The sequence below is a fragment of the Leucoraja erinacea genome, chromosome 27, assembly GCF_028641065.1.
Source record: "Leucoraja erinacea ecotype New England chromosome 27, Leri_hhj_1, whole genome shotgun sequence".
Classification (NCBI taxonomy): domain Eukaryota; kingdom Metazoa; phylum Chordata; class Chondrichthyes; order Rajiformes; family Rajidae; genus Leucoraja; species Leucoraja erinaceus.
In genome coordinates this window covers 11,379,658-11,397,778 of record NC_073403.1, presented here as the reverse complement: position 1 = coordinate 11,397,778, position 18,121 = coordinate 11,379,658, and the positions used below count along the sequence as shown (strand labels likewise).

Here is an 18,121-nt window from a genome sequence, read left to right as displayed (position 1 = left end):
AGACACCCAATTTCACAGGATAACCCTCTATACTCTATCTCCATGTAAGAACATAAGAGATAGAAGCAGAGATAGAAGAAAGGGCTATTTGGTGCCTTGTACCTGCTCTGACATTCAATTAAACCAAAGATAATCTTTGACCTCATTTACACTTTACTGTATTTATCCCATTTTCCACAATTTCGTTAAAATTAAAAAAAAATCTATAAATATGTCGAATGTGGCCTGTGATGAAGCCTTCAAGACTCTATTAGGCACAGAATACCAAAGATTCCTTCTTTTCTGGATGAAGATTTCCCCCCCTCCTCTTGGCCCTGAGAGTTGGTTCATCTTAGTCTGTGAAAATGCATTGACACTAATCAAGCTCCAAGAATATAATATGCTTTCATTCTTCAAAAATCTGGAGACTATAGACAGACGATAAATCATTGTACCATCCTAGAAAAATTCAGCATTATGAATTAGATAAGGCTGTTCAGTCATAAATAAACAATTAACACTATAATCAGGTCTGGTTCAAGGTCACAGTTTCATGTTCTAACAAAGTATTTCATACCTATGGTAAGTATGAATCCCATTTGAACATGTGGTTTAGTTTAAGCATGACTAACAAAAATACTTTCATACAAAAGGGCGTGTTCGTAGCCAAAATGTTGATTAAATTCTATAGAAATTGAAAAGAGCTGGTATTTTCAAAATTTCATACAGATTAGAAAATGTCTTGCACTGGGGGAGCGTAACATCTAAATAACCTGTCCTACTTGTTCTTTCACTTTACTCTCCTGAAGGCCTGGTTGTGATACCTCTGAACATCCGAAAGGTATGCAATCATTCACTGCTTAAACATGTAGCACAGCAATGGACACTTGTATGGAGGTGCCTAATGTACATTGGGTGTGGAGGGGGAGTGCTGCTGTCCATTGACATTTACTCCAATGTTATTATCTGTAAGTTTACGCATGGGCAGTAGGACTACCGTTTCTTACTTACATAACAACTGACTTATGCAAGGGTCCTCGGCACTTAAGTTATGCAAGTCGGGGAGTGTATATATATGGAATAATCTTGTCAGAGGAATTTGTAGACAAGGGTGCATTTACAATGTTTAAAAGACATTTGGACAGGTGCATTGACAGAAAAGGTTTAGAGGGATTTGGGCCAAACATAGGCAAATGGGAACAGCATGGATAGACATCTTGGTCAGCATGGACAAGACAGTCCAAAGTGCCTGTTTCTGTGCTCTGTGAGGCCGACAAAAAAGCATAAGTACTAAATAAATACCTAGAGCAGAATGTTCCTTGCAGCCAATTGCAAGATGGCAAGATCATAAACTCCACTCTGGAATCTCTAGTTTGAGGAGCTGTCTGAAGTTATCCTATTGGAATTGTAACTGCCTTTACATGCTTGTGTTTTAACATGGCTTTCTTAGACCAGTATCTAGCCATTGTTACAACAATATAGCCCAGTTAGCCCAACAGCAGATTTTAAAATCAAATAATTTTAATCCTGCTCCGAATTTTGCAGTAGCATAAGTTTACTGAAGAATGACTGATATTTATTGCGTAAATTCTTTTGGATCATAAATCCATTTTCAAGGTTGCAAAGCATCACAGAGCCTTAACACTAAGTTTGATATTGAGTCGTATAAAAATTAATAAGGACAGGTAACCAAAAAGTTGATCAAAAAGTTATATTGCAAGTGTATTAAAGGGTAAGAGTCAGAATTGGTTGACGTAGGATTCTTATGACTGAAGTTTGCCACTAATGAAGGTGGCCTGAAGTACAATGCAATGACCTTGGAAGGACACAGAGATTTGTTGAATACAGAGAAAGGGATGGATGAGGCAAATGAGGCAGGTTTTAGAAGAAATTTGGAAGCCAGGATGAAAATGTAAACTGAGACTTGGCTGAATGGGGAGCTAATGTAAGATAGTGAGAAGAGGGATTTAATACGCATGAGAGTGTATAAATCAAGAGAGGAAACCAAAATCAAAACATAATGCCTTTGCAAATGAACCATTCTCCGATATTGAAAGGGCATAACCAGATGCCTATTGTTACGTAACTAACGGGTCATGATCCTGAAAAGAGAAGCCTGTCCAAATAATTTACTTCAGAAGAAGGAGGAAATGATATAAAAGGTTAGGCATCTCTTTTCTTTGTTCTATCAAAGCCTACATTTGTTCTTGTTGCTATGGCTATGAAAATAAATGTAATGAGGATGATGCTCGTGCTTGTTGTGATACCACAGGTGATCCTTGATGAGACTCATGTTTGCCCACATGAATTAGTTGCATCAACTTAAAGGACATTCAAAATACCACTTTGTAACCATGCAATCATTCCATTAAAGTTCATGCAGATGCTTGTATATCAATTATGCAAGGATGGAGCTTAACGTATGCAAGATATTTTTCTACTTATTCACAAGGAAATAGGCGTTGCCACCAAAGGGATCTGTTACATTTCCCAAACCATTAGGTTATGGCCAACTATCACAAACGGTCACTGTCTTTAAGAATATATGAAATAGATGAGTACAGGATTCCAAAGATTCAATCTAGAACATCTACCTTGTGACCTACCTTTGAATCATAGTCAATGCAGCAATAGTCCTCAATCATGGTTCAACAATTTTGAAATAAAGATGAACAGGCGATTTGTTTTTCTGATTAGTTGATGCATCTGCAGGCCACTTGTATTGTCACTAACATGAATAGACGTTATGTGGGAAAACAAACCAAGGATACAGAGTGGCAGATGGGTTTGATAAACAACCAGGAAATGGCCAATATTGTGCAACGTGAAGCGAAGAAATAGCAGGCAGCATACTTGGAGAATTCTTCCTATTGCCACAATATTTCTTTATGCAGCTTGTTTCGTGTCTGGTCATCGATAACCCCCAGGATGTTGATAGCGGGGCACTTTGTGATGATAACATTGAATACCTGGTATCAGCTCCCTCTTGTCGGCTATGGCAATCAACTGGCACTTGCCTCACTCAATGAAACAATCTCAACCAGAAAGGCAGGCTGACTTCACAACCACTAAAATCACTGGCAACTTTCAAACTTACCTGCAGCGACATTTCAATGATCATCATCAGTTTTTTAATGCCGATCCAAACCGGCTTATCCTTCACATGTTGTATGATCCGAGCTCGTTCCCGATCATCAAATCTGCCAAGGAGCTGAAAAGATATTAATTTAAAAATAAAGTAATTAACAATTTTCCTTCAATACCTTTCACAATCTTCCCCCTCCTCCTGAAGATATGGTCACTTGCTGGGGGACAAAGCCACAAAAAGCTGTTTCCCCTGGGTACAGTACTTTACCCAATGAGTGTCAGCACCATATCTATGTTGGTGCATTCTTCCAACTAGTTAGTGTACAGGAGATGCACACCTCAATCACGTTCCCCATCCCATTCAAAGTGTAAAGTCTAAAGTCACTACAATACTCGATGCTGACGAGAGAATTGTCAGTCAATTGGAACCTCCAAGGTATGGATAGGTTACAAAAATTGGCATTGAAATAATGAATTGTTTATTTTGTACTAATGTAGAGCCACAACCGTTGTCTTATGCCAGCACATGAAATAAAATATGAATGGGATATCGGGGAATAGTTATATCTACACTGAATTGAAATCAGTCCAGCTGCATTTATACAATATTTAAAATTACAGGTGCACAACCTTTTATCCGAAGATCCAAATAACGAAAACCTCCGAATAGCGACATTTTTTCAGTCCTTGAAAAAAGGTCCTTGAAAACGTTCACCGAGGGCGGCCCGCAGAGGTGACAGCGGAACCTCCGGTCGGTCCTCGAAGAAAGGGGAACTAAATCCCCATTCATAAAAGAGAAGGTGAGGGTATATTGCGCGGGAGGGTTAATAATTGACAATCTGCTGCTGCCTGCTGAGGGTAAAAAGTTCCCACGGTAGACTCACGATACACAGTATATCGTGAGTCTTGCGTGGGAACTTTTTTAACTCAGCGGGCAGCAGCAAATTGTCGCTCCCTTCAGTTTCACCCCACCTACACCCCTCTGCTTCCCGGCCATGTGTGTGACCCCTTCCCTCCCCTCTCCAGCTCCCCGCGCATTGCACCGGAGCGGGGGCTTTGCACTGTCTTCACGTCGGAGCTAGTGCCAATCACCGGAGACGTCAGGACCAACGGGACACCGACCCCCAGGCCCACTGCAAGCACGGATATCCCAGAGACCCACAGCCAGCAGCCGCCCAGCCCCGTTCCAATTCCGGAGGAACACGCTCTCCGCTGTCCCCGTAGGGACAGAAGCTGATGGCTCGGGCTGTGACGTCTCCGGCCACCCCCTGTACAGGAGCTGAGACTGGGAACTGTGGGGTTGTTTGCAGTTGCAGAGGGAGGGGGCAAGGGCGGTAAAGTTCCCAGTCTCAGCTCCATTCTAGGGGGTGACCGGAGACGTCAGGACCAACGGGACACCGACTGCAAGCGCGGAGATCCCAGAGACTCACAGCCAGCAGCAACTCTAGCCCAGCCCCGCTCCAACTCCAGAGGAACCCGGGTTGCGGATGAGGGGGCGCAGCTCGGGCTGTGGGCGAACTGCTACTTGGCGCTGTAGCGGCGCATCGGGGAGCGGGTTCCTGTTGGTCCTGACGTCTCCGGCCATCCCCCTGGACAGGAGCTGAGAGACGTCAGGACCATCAGAAGCCGCTCCCCGATGGGCCGCTACAGCGACAAGTGGTAGTTCGCCCACAGCCCGAGCTACGCCCCCTCATCGGGACACCGACCCCCAGGCCCACTGCAAGCACGGAGATCCCAGAGACTCACAGCCAGCAACAACTCTAGCCCAGCCCCGCTCCAACTCCAGAGGAACCTGGGTTGCGGATGAGGGGACGCAGCTCGGGCTATGGGCGAACTGCCACTTGTCGCCGTAGCGGCCCATCGGGGAGCGGATTCCTCTGGAGTTGGAGGGACAGGAAGACACAGCGGCTTTTGAGAATGGTGGGCAATCACTTCCAAAGTTCTGCCCACACGCTCAGTACACCTCTCCTACACTTGTCTCCCGCACTAAGATCATCTCGCAGAGAAGGATCCCAGCCTAACCCTCCCTATTCTCTCCTATACTGCAAGAAAAACCTACATTGAAGACTCAAACTCGCGACCGAGTAACTGCCGGGATCGAGGCGCAAACTCGCGACCTTACGGATACGAGCCGAGCACTCTACCACTGAGCCAGCCGTTAAAATCTACGCTAAAAATCTTCCATTCCGAAAACCGAAAAATTCTGAATTACGAAAAGTGTCTGGTCCCAAGGCTTTCGGATAAAAGGTTGTGCACCTGTACTTGCAAATGCAGTTAATTTAAAGTATTTGTATCAACCTATATTATACATATTATTTCAAAGGAATAAATTATTAACATAACTTACAATAATTCCATTTAACTAATTGTGACACATTGTACTGGAACAATTTTTATTAAAAAGATCTCAATATTCATCACATGCTCCAGCTTCTTTTACCAATTACCTTAATTCCGAGTTCCCTAATTATGGACCTATCTGCAAAGGTGAGTGGGTTCTTCCGATTCATTCCACCTCTCAATTTTAACACCTCAATTAGACCTCCCCCAATTTTTTTTGTTGCAAGTGACTTAACTGCATTTATGCAATCTCTTCCCGTAAGCTATAATTTACCAGCCCAACAACATTGTTTCACGTCAGAAGGTAGACAAAAGTGCTGGAGAAACTCAGCGGGTGCAGCAGCATCTATGGAGCGAAGGAAATAGGCAAAGTTTCGGGCCAAAACCCCTCTCTGTCCTGTCCAATATCATCACATCCTTTATATAGGGTGTTGAACAAGTCACAATTTCCAAAGCAACTTGTAGAAAGTCCATGCTCTCTTCCCTTGTGGACTAACCTTCCGCCAGTCAAGTATCGCCAATTATCTTTGTCTTGCCATAGGGAACATGCATATAAAATATCTGCTGCTTCATAGTTCTTAGTATCTTGACATTCTTCATGTGTGCTCTTTCCTTATCTTACTAAATGTGTGACCTCCCACTTTTCAGATTTAATAACTGTTACCACTTCGTACGTAACTAATCAGTCCATCAATATCGTCCTGGAGGCTACAATTTCCTTACTCACCGTCAATCGTACTAGCAATTTTGGTATGAAATGCAAAAGTCCGACATTTAAGTCCACAGATGCACTACCACAACTGTTATTGTGCTTCTTTCTGAAATGTAGACCCGATCAGATCTCCTCTATCACTTATCCACCTGGCAGAACTTGTGCTTACTCACAATAATCTCCCCTTTTGATTTATCTCACTTTCTACAAATCAAATGTGTAGCCAGAGGTGCTCGCAGCCCTTGTTTGAAATCTACTCTGGCACCACACTCCAACTCTTTTAATGCTATGTTGATGACTGCATTGGTGCTGCCTCCCCAACGTCTGTGGAACCTGTCAATTTCATCAACTCTGCTATAAACTTCCACCTTGCCTCAAATTCAATTGGATGATTCCTGATCTCTCTGTTGCTATCTCAAGTGACAAAGCAACCACTGATATTTATCATAAACTCACTGAGGCCCACAGTTACTTAGACCACACCTCCTCTCACACTGTCTTTTAGAAAACATAGAAAAACAAGTGCAGGAGTAGGCCATTCGGACCTTCGAGCATGATCATGGCTGATCATCTAAAATCAGTATCCCGTTCTTGCTTTTTCCACATATCCCTTGATTTATTTAGCCCTAAGAGCTAAATCTCTCTCTTGAAAACACACAGTGAATTGGTCTCCACTGCCTTCTGTGGTAGAGAATTCCAGAGAATTCTGGGTGAAGACATTTTTCCTCATCTCAGTCCTAAATGGCCTACCCCTTATTCTTAAACGGTGAGCCCTGGCTCTAGACTTTCCCAACATTGGGAACATTTTTCCTGCATCTAGCCTGTCCAAACCTTTAAGAATTTTACGTTTCTCTAAGATCCTTCTAAATTCCAGTGAAGCCATCACCTTTTCATAGTGTCTCCACCTCCACCACATCTGTTCTCACAGCAAGGCTTTCCATATCTGAAATGACAACCTTTTTCAGGCAACATGACATTCCCTCTACTGTGGTTGATTTTGCCCACACCTGCATCTCCTCCAATTTACGGACATCTGCTTCTACCCAGACAGAATGGCAATGGAGTTTCTTTAGTCCTGATCTTTCACCCTATCAGCCCCTGCATCCAGCATGTCATTCTTTATCATTTCCATCAGTTGCTATGAGATGCCACGAACCACATCTTTCGCTCTCCACCCCTTCCTGCAGGAATTACACACTCGGACTCCCTGGTTCACTCCTCCATGTACAACCTCTGTCAGTTTTCCCTGCAACCTTTGGAGGTGCAATACCTATTCCCCACATCCACTTTCACTTTCACCACATCCAAGACGTTAACAACTCTTCCAGGTAAAGCAGGATTCACATGCTCAACCGCCAACTTTGGGTATTGCAGATGGTGCTTGTGATGTAGCCTCATCTACATTCACGAGGCTAGATACAGACTTGGTCACCACTTTGACGAGTATTTGGTCTCTGTCTGCATTGCCATCCTGAACTTCTGGCTGCATGCCATTTCAATTCCCCCTTCCCATACAGAACTGTCAGTCCTCAGCATTCTCCACTGGAAGCCAAATACAAACTAGAAGAATAGTACCTCATTTTCCACCTGGCAGTCTACAACCCAATGGTATAAATATTGCATTTTCTGATTTCAGGTAACCCTTACATCGTGTTCCTTTCTCTCTCTTTCTGATCCACCTAGGTTCTCTCAAGCTCTGCTCTTTTCAACCATCTCCAGTTCCCTGTTACCCAGTTACTTTCCCCTTTTCTGGTTACACATTACCTTTCTCACTCAGCAAATTTCAGAATCTGCAGCTTTTTGCCTTCTCTTCTCATCACCTCCCAGCCTCTGTCTCTACCTCCAGCCTCCCCTCCCTTTCACATAGCTGCTGCATCCCCTTCCTCATCTGGTCTCACCTATCACCCACCAGCCCGATTCACTCGTCCCCCTCACTCTTGTATTGCTTAACACAGTGGACATGCTGAAACAGTGAATCAGTAAGTGAATGATGGTCTTGGATCCTTGTTCATGAGTTTGAGTCACTGGCTGCAGGGTTTTCTTCAACAGACTAAGAACCATTCTTAACTGCCAGTGCATTGTTTTCAATGTAGTTGAGAATTTTTTTAATGAAACAAGATCACCAGTGCGTCATTGATTGAGAGTGCAGCACTTCTGTTATTTTTTGTATTATTACACAAACAAGAATTGGAATTTAGAAAGTTGAACTGTAATTTCTGAGTAAAATAAGATAGGGGGGGGATACATTTTAAAAACTCTTCCATCGAATGCTCAAGATGAACAAGCCTACCTCCAGAGCTTCCATCAACTGTTCTCCTGTGCTAATGTTCGGAATATGGACAGTAGTGCTGAAAACATCCACCATCTCCATCTCCTGGAGAACATCTTTACGACTGGTAGTCCCAATGATCAACAACTTGCGGCCCTGTAACCACACATGCAATGCAATATTAACCAGCAGGTAAGTTAGATGCAGCACCACAATGATCCCTCAGGTAGCATGACCAAAAAATCCTTTTATTCACCATCTGGACAATGATAAAAATCAAGTACTCTTGAGCAAACTGCACCATAGGTAGTTTGCAAACCTCTGGCTTTACAAGACTCTTGGCGACACTCCACTTCAACATAGTTACAAGGAGTTTCAAATGTTGGAATCTTGTACAGTTCGGCTCCTCCATTTACCAATCCTTCAAGCTTTTTTATTTTCTGGCATTCTACTTTCATGAGGCTGTGTGAAGTATAGATGTAGTCGAGTCAATCCGTGGTGGTGGTGGTGGTTGCAAACAACGCTGGGTGGCCTCTTTGCATGACGGACTTAGCTGCAGTTGGCAAACTGAGCAGTTGGTAAACCAAGAAGATGCTTTCTGCGGTGCATCTGTAGAAATTGGTAAGTCATTGTAGAAACGTTCCTTTACCATCTGAGGAAGTAGAGGCTTGGTGCGCTTTCTCAGCCACAGAGTCAATGGGGTTGGATGTGGGCTAATTGGTGACAATATTCTCAATAGATCCAGTGTCATTTATATGCACACACTTACCTATACAGACATCGGTATCCATTACATAGTGCACATAGTCAAAATACATGGATCAGCATTCACATGTTCAAGCAAGAGCGATACAAATTCACATTCTAGAGACTTGAATACATAATCAATGTTCTCATTACAGCATAGTATTGCACTACTAGAAGTGGAAGATATCAATTAAATAATTAAATAATCTCTCATCAGAGGTGAATTTAAAACATCTGGAAGAATTTTATGTATCATTCTGAACTATAATCACCTTACATGAAAAATATACTATTTATCCTGCTTTGTGCAAATTGTAACTGTTCTTGCAAAGTGGTCAACGTTTTAAAAAATACTAAAATCCAAAATGGCTCTAAAGCTGTTATCAGATGAATAATCAAAAGAGAAGTACACGATAATAAACTTGAAAGGTCATCAAATTAGAAAAGGAGGACTGATGATTCAATACTTTTCAACATAAGAAATGTGCCAAGTAATTAGACTTATTTCGGTCATTCGGACATTTCCTGAAATAATGCAAGTTACTTTTTTTTAAATACAGAGATAGAGCACAAATCGGCTTTGATAATAATAAACCTGTTAATTGCCAAATGTGCAGGCAAAGGAACAATGAAATTCTGACTTGCAGCTTAACAGGCCTGAAAATGTAATAAGCAGAGATATTTTCAGAGTTTCTGAAACAGGCTGTGTTGCAACCAGTCAGTGTGATTACTACTGTACACGTGTAGAATTTCAATTTCAAAGCGTATTCATCGATATACTGAATCACCTCAATCTTCTAAGGAAGTAGAGGCATTGATGAGCGTTCCTTGAGATTGCATCAATGTACTGGGGCTAGGACATATCTTCAGAGATATATTTTCCCATGAACTTGAAGCTGTTGACTCTCTCCACCACTGTCCCATCGATGAAGCTAGATTCGTGGATCCCCAGTTCCTTGCTTTTGCTAACGTTGAGAGAAAGATTATTATTCTGGCACCATTCAAACAGATTTTCAATCTCCCTCTTGAAAACTAACTACTCACTACCCATTATTTATCTGATAACAGTGATATTGCCAGTTAATTTGAAAATGGTGCTGGAGCTATGTCCGGCTACACAGTTGTGCGTATAGCGCACTGGAGCAGGAGACTGAACTCACAGCTTTGAGGTGCTCTTGTGCTGATGGTTATTGAAAAGGAAGGGTCTTTGCCAATTCGTACTGATTGTGGTCTGCCAATGAGACAGCCAAGGATCCAATTACAAATGGATAAACAGAGACCACAGTTCTCTTGTCTAAGGAAGGACCTCAAACCGAAATGTCACCTATTGCTTTTCTCCAGATATGCTTTCTGACCCGCTGAGTTACTCCAGCTTTTTGTGGTTATATACAGTTTGATAAGCTTTGAGGGAAGGGTGGTGTTGGACAACAGGCTACAGACGATGAACAACGGCCTGACATACATGTTCTTATTGTCCAAGCAGTCCAGTGTAGAATGGAGAGCCAGTGAGATTGCATCCCTATTGATCAATAGGTGAATTGTGGTGGGTCCAAGCCCTTACAAAAACAGGATATGATATGCGTCACAACCAACCTCAAAAGATTTGATCACCAAGGATGTTAGTGATGCTGGCCTTTAACTGGGATCCTTCCACCAAAGGAGATACTAAATGCAGATGCCAAGTTCTGCTTTACCACAGCACCATTAACATATCTATTGAGGACACTCCAGCTCAGGCCAGATATATTAAAAAAACACCAAGAAAAACTTTCACAAATAGAGAATGCAAATCATATTGGACGATGCATTTTATGTTCATATGCACAAAATAACAATTACGCCGGTAACAGCTTTTAGGAAAGGATTGTGGATTGCAACACAGGCAGGAGACAAGTCAATCTGGAAAGTCTGTATTCTGATTTCTGGGCTGCTACAATTAAAATGGAAGAAACAAAAAGCAAAAGACATATCCACTGACATTGGACTTTAAAACCTACATTGAGCAAATTGCAAAAGAGCGTTAAGGCTCTGTTATCCTGTAGTAAACTCTCTATTTTATGGAGCGGATGCAAATAGGAGAGGGTAATTCATATTCACTCCACATTTGCTAAATCCACCCTATTTAATCGACATTGTCCGTCTATTCAAATTCAACTTGGGCCTTGACTCAAGTATGTTAGTCCAGAGAATAAACTGCAAAAAGCGCAGTACTGTATCTGTTTCTCCCCACCCCCAATGCAAACAGTTTGAGATTCTTTTACTGTGGTCTCAACTTCAATTACAGGATTAGCAGTGTTTCTCAATTCTCGCTACCTGTGGTGTGTTAAATACCCTGATGGCTCAGAGAAGCTAACTGATAGGGACTGTAGCACATTTCTTTCACTTTCCTCCTACTCCCCAATTCACCAGGATAACAACAACACTCCCTTTTATTAGAGTTGCTTCTTTAAAACGAAACATGCAGATTCCAACAAATCACCATGTCCCGCCCATCCAAACACCCACCATAATTTAGGGGAAGATTCCGCAGGATAGCAGAAATACGTTGCAAGCATACAATTATAAAGTGTTTAAATGTACTTCAATAGAGCAACATCAAATACAGGGAATTAGGTCCATAATTGCTTTGCATTTGTGTGCGTATTAACTGTTGAACACAGGCTGCTAAAATGCTTTGCCTTCCTGTGTCGTGCAATCTACCCTCTTTGCTGTGCTCCCATCCATGCTATCTTGGCTGAGGTTTAAAAACCATGGCCATCTTTATGCAAAGCCCGTAAATTAGCCAGTGGCAACACCGGAACGGATATTTTTTAGTACAGGTATCTTCTAATCCAGTGCAGGGACTGAATCAAAGCACAGGGTTTCCCCATAGAGGTAAAGAGTTATTCAAGTGAGTCAGCAATGCAGTTGGTGTCCATGGTTGGTAAGAAATTAGCCATTGGGGAGATCCTCAAATAACTTCCAGACAACAGTTACTGGCAGCCTGTTGGCCTATGCTTCAATTCCAGATATGAGCACTTTGCAATTAATTGAAAAGTTACAGCTAGTTTAAAGTTGATGGGGGCCATGGAGGGGTGGGTAGGAAGTAAAGAGGAAAAAAAAGTTACCGAATGGGACAGTGCAGAATGCATGCGGACCTTGTAATTCTTTGAACGCACGTGCACGTGTTAGCATGCGTCTGCAAGTTGCCTGGAGAATACAAATGGCATCAACAGGTATGCAGGTAATTCTGCCTTTGGTTAATATCAAACGACTGTTGCAGTTTACACTGTTTGTAAAGAAAAAATAAATTACAAAAGTAAAATACCCAATAACTATAGAATATTTATTTATGAGAGATATTGAGATTTTGGCGGTAATGGTTTCGAACAATTTCCAAGGTCAACGCAGAATTCGACCACTCAAGTAGCTTGATAATCACTCAGGAATCCACAAGGTCCTAAAGCAAGATTCAGGATATTGCGAATGGACAGAGAACCAAGATAGTACCGAATTACCTGATCTCCATAACCACATAATATCACGACTGTTTATATGCATATCAGAACTTTTCCCCCTGAAATATGCACTTGGAGAGGACACAAAGGTGCAGAATTTTATGTAACTAATGAAAATCTTTTTTCTTTTTTTTTTAAGTTTCATAGGATCATACACCACGGAAACAGACCCTTTGACCCTCCAAGTTTGCATTGATGATCAAAACACATATTTACATTAATATTGCACTAAACTCATTTCATTCTCAACAAATTCCCTTCAAATTTCCACAGAATTTATTGCTCACTTAGACATTAGGAATGGTTACAGTGGCAATTCCCGCACCAATCAGCACATCCCTACATAAAGGAGGAAACAGGGAGAATGTGCAAACTGCACACAATCAGTAAATCTCAGTACAACGTCTGGGTATTTGGAGCTGTGAGGCAGCAGCTCTGCTGGATGTGCCATGGTGCTAAAAAAAAAGCACTGTGCTAACCCATGATGCCATTCCATGATCTCTTTAACAGCCAGATGACAGTCAGATAAAGATGCTTTGATCTTTTTAGAAAACTTCTGCTGCTCTTTCGCACAAAAGGTCCCCACCAAAAGCATACACAGCACATAAAAATTCAGGAGAGCTGGAATTAACGTGGAATAAGGAAACCCGTCTTTTAGTCTATTCCACAAAGACACTGATTTAAAAAAAAATCTTGTTTTTGCATGACTTGCTGAGTATTTCCAACACAAGCTTGTTCTCTCTGAGCCATGCCAACATCAGATTGTAATACCCTTTCCCCAAATCCAGAGGGGCTCACATGAAGAATGGCTGCTTAGTAAGAGTATTGCCATTGGTCATGGCGTCCCCAGCAGGATCATTGCAGGAGAGGAAATTGGAGGAGAAATAACTAGCACCACCAAAGTTAAGCCAATTGCCAAAGCCTGGGGCAAGGCTGGTGCCGATTTGAATAATGCACTCCTAAGCATTAGCATTTCAATATCTAATATGTAGCTTCCAACAGCTTTCCCCGTTTCTCAGGAAATGTCAGTTTTCTTGTCCATTAAAAAAATGCAAACTAAACTGCTTCCCCCCACCCTCATAGGGTCATGCTATAGGTCACACTGCCTTGCTTATTCTTTTACATTCCTTTGATGTTGTTTTTGCGTCATTTGTCTGAAGGTCTGCCCCTGCCTGTCTTCACCAACACTCCTGACTTCAGCACACACACACAAAATGAAGAGAGGTTGTAACATCACAGACCACCTGTCAGTTAATGCAATCTAACATCTCAGACTCTGAAATGGCCCCGGGTATGTCTTCTGAGTAACACGAGGAAAGACAGAGTTTAGTCAGCTGAAATACAGCTGGTTACATTGAATATTTCCTTTCTACTCAGTTGAAACTTTCTGCCCAGTATTAAAAATCTGTTACGATAATAAAATGTTTTACCCTTGGGATGTTTCATCGAATGCCACGCAGGGTTTAAGTGTCCTGGTCAGGTTTGAAGGACACCCGAAGTTTTGGGTGGATGAATTTCCAAATGGAGAAAAAGGCAATTAGAAGATAAAATGAGCTTTCCATTATTTAGCCAACAGCATCCAGACTAAGTGCAATGCGTGTAATCCAACTCTGCCATAACGCAGCTCAAGAAAGGGAACGGACTGGATGGATCCTCAATTTCTCCACAAACAAAGGCTCATCTTACACTGACATTGATGTACCTCAGCATTAAACTCTGCCAATTTAGATGTAGTGCAAGTGATTTGAGTACAATACCTAAAACAAAATCCTGCCTATGTTAACTGTCCAGGTTCACATTAATTTGCATTTTGTCAATAACCTTGTGAATAAGCTGTGCTCTTGGGGCAAATTTCAATGTTTTTGTGAATATTTTTTCAAAGTAAATAATTGAATGTATCTTCTATATTTAGAAGTTTATAGATTCTAACTAGTTTATAAATTCTAACTAACATCCAGTGAGACACAGTCCCAAAGCACAGTGATGACGGCCATTTTGATCATTGGACATTCACTGAAAACATGCTGCTTTTAATCTATGGTGGCTGTGCTCAAGAATTCAGCAGCCCGAAGGAGCCTTGCGCAGTTGTAGGAATAGATTGAGGAAAATAAAGGGAAAGATAAAATGTACTAGCATTACCTGAAGGAGGGGGTGAAAACAGGGATAGGAACAAATACAAATCTTTGACATAGGCCCACCGAGTCTGTGGCGACTAGCGATCACCCTGTACACTAGCACTATCCTACTCACTAGGGACAACACAGGACGGTTTTCCAATGGGGTGGGTATGAGGAGGGAATGGTGGTGCTGTAATGGAGGGATCCCATCTAGGGATCAAGGCAAGTTATTTAATTATCAAACAAACATCCAAGTCCTGCATTTTATGATCAAGATGTTCCAAGAGTGCCCAATGATAGGGTGTACACAAAAAAGCTGGAGAAACTCAGCGGGTGCAGCAGCATCTATGGAGCGAAGGAAATAGGCAACGCTTTGGGCCGAAACCCTTCTTCCAATGATATCTCAGCTCAACATGGCTCGATTTTCTTTGCTATCCTCCCAAGGATTGTTTCACAAGGAATTATCTTATCCCACGCAACCTGTTATCTGATATTATCCCATGCAACCCAACAACAGAGATCAGGCTGCAGTCCCAAAGATGACTCACTCCAGGAACTTCCAGTTTACTTTTAGCAATGATGTGAAATGACCATGAAAAGTGTGAATTTAACGGCAGTGCTTTCCCTAGGTCTTTAAAGTACATTATGTCAGCTATACGATGATAACAAATTAAAATACATATTCGCACAAAGCAAGTCCATGAGTCCTGCTGTCATTCACCTGCTCTCAATTGAAAATTATAATTTAACTGCTCTTTAATCCGTGGGACTCGACCAGAATTATTCATACTAACAGTATCATTCATACAGGCCAAATTAATGAAGAGTCAATAAATAGGAGTCGATTCAATTTCTTGTCAATCTTATCCTAACCCTTCTATCACATTAAAGACATGTACTTTCAGTAATCTGCCCATATTTGTACGGACATTATTTTCCACATGGAAACAGTCAGCAGCGTTTTTTTAATTTATTCATAACGTAGCAAGAAAAAAAAGAGGCCTAATGCTTAAGTCCGATAGTTGGCAGATGAAATTTAATAATGAGAAATGTAGAATGTTTCATTTCCTTTGGAAGCACGACAAGAAGCTATATAGGTAAGGGGGAGCAATTTTGAATGGGGTACATGAACAGGAAGATTTGCGGGCATATGCATAGTCTCTTTCAAATGACTGGGCAGGTTGAGAATGTGGTACAGGATCCTGGACTTGATAGGACAATGAAATGGCTGTGAACCTTAAAACATTGGTTCAACCACAAATGGATTAGTGGGGCCAGCTTTGAGTGCCAGACTTTAAAAGAAATGTGAACGTTTCGCAGAGGGGGCTGAAGAGATTTCCAAATGGAAATGGAGGAATGATTTTATTTATGAAAATTATCTAAAATCATGAATGGTTTAGATTAGTCGGAAAGAAACTGCATCAATGGACAGAAGGGGAAGAACTAGTTGACATCAAATGAAGATGATTTGCCAAAGAACCAAAAGTAACACAAGGATATTTCATCCTCCCCAAGATCCAGCCAATGGTTAAGGTCCAGAATGAGTTGACATTGAAGGTGGATATAAACACATCATCCAAAAGGGAGTGGAATAAATATCTGAGAATTAAGAATTTGCAGGGCTGAGGAGGTGGGGAGTAGGAGAAGCTGAAATGAGTAAGTACAGAGTCAATGACTCCCGAGTCTCTAGCTTCAATACTCAAAAGCCATTTTATTAATATATGCATGAATATATTTGCTGTAACCATCCTGCAATTTTTAATTCAGGTTGACCTGTAATGAATCCTTATAAACTAATAGCAATGACATCTACAACATGTTCAGAGGGCTAAATGTCTGCATATTATGTTTATAGGAATAAAATGGCTGTTGATTATGAAAGCTAGGGTCTCACATGCAAAGATCCTTCAGATTTTGCTAATAGCCCAGGAAACTTGCATCTTAGTTTAAACTGCCTTCGTTTCCCTGTTGGAGCTGTCATTTATCTAAAATTCCAAAAGTTATCCATTTGTTCATTGTGATTTTCATCCATGCCTAACCATCAAAAATGGAGGAGCATTTTTAAAGTGTGCTAAATTCCTCCCGAGAAGATAATCTGTAGAATCCCTCCACATTGTGATCCCATTGTTTCCAATGAGAGAGAATGTAACCCAGCTTTAACAAGAGCAGTACTCAGAATGTGACAGCACATTTCAAAACCTCTAATTGACATCTAGCTGGATAAGGTTTCAGGAGACTATGCATTGGACTTCACATGCTCTCAACTGGATAGTAAAACATATTAGCTGATGGTAAGGGTACAAGCAGCCTGCCAGCTGTGTCTGTAGGCCTTATGCTCTTAAAGGTCCTGGACAAAAAGACCCAAAACAATGCTTTCATCCTGAAAAGTGAGGACACATTCGTCACCAGTATAATTTTCCAGACACAAAAGAAATATAGATCACCCAAATCAATCTTATATGTCACAAAACATGCCCCTGAAGGCATTGGAAAGTTGATACAATTTTTAATGTGTATGTTGTAACAGGAGGAGAAGCTGAATATTTAAGATATATATAGGAAAGAAATGCAGATGCTGGTTTAAATCGAAGGTAGACACAAAATGCTGGAGTAACTCAGCGGGACAGGCAGCATCTCTGGAGACAAGGAATGGGTGACTTTTTGGATCGAGACCCATATCCACCATTTTATATATATGTGTGTGTGTGTGTGTGTGTGTGTGTGTGTGTGTGCGTGTGCGTGTGCGTGTGCGTGTGTGTGTGTGTGTGTGTGTGTGTATAGAGAGCACATAATGAAACATGAAGAGCTGCTAGAACATGTATAATTTGTTTATTCAATTCTCTGCGAATGAATGTGCTCATGATTTCACATTTGCCATGTTTGCATGCACTGCTTGCCCTTTTCTGAAAGGAATGAGTCATATAGGCACATTAGTAAACTTCAGCTAATTCACAAGTTTGAGTTGAGCTGATCGTTGAGTCTTTCAAAATCGTGACATCCGAACAGAGCAAAATGTTAGTGTACAAGGCAGTGGTGATTCCAACGCTCCTGAATGCATCAGAAACCTGGACAACATACCGACGCCATCTGAAAACACTTGAAAAGTTCCATCAACGATGTCTTCGAAGCAGCTTAAATATCACTTGGGAAGACAGAAGAACCAACAACAGCGCGCTGAATGAAGCGAAAACATCTAGCATCGAAGCCTTTGTCATCAAGAACCAACTAAGATGGGTTGGTTATGTTGTTCGGATGGAAGCGTCTACCAAAGCAAACCTTCTACTCCCAGCTTAAAGAAGGCAAATGTAAAAGAGTCAGACAAAAGAAAAGATTCAAAGACGACTTAAAAGCCAACATGAAGAAATGTGAAATC

General features: G+C 41.5%; 1 protein-coding gene across 1 annotated transcript in view; it reads right to left on the bottom strand.

Annotated features, from left to right (window-relative positions):
- LOC129710026 (vesicle-fusing ATPase-like) overlaps window positions 1-18,121 on the bottom strand; it is a 186,838-nt gene that overhangs the window by 26,345 nt on the left and 142,372 nt on the right. The window contains exons 18-19 of the mRNA XM_055656713.1: window positions 8,409-8,543; window positions 3,058-3,190 (exon numbers count right to left, since the gene is read on the bottom strand). Coding sequence (XP_055512688.1) covers window positions 3,058-3,190; window positions 8,409-8,543 — 268 coding nt within the window. The remainder of the gene's footprint in view (window positions 1-3,057; window positions 3,191-8,408; window positions 8,544-18,121) is intronic.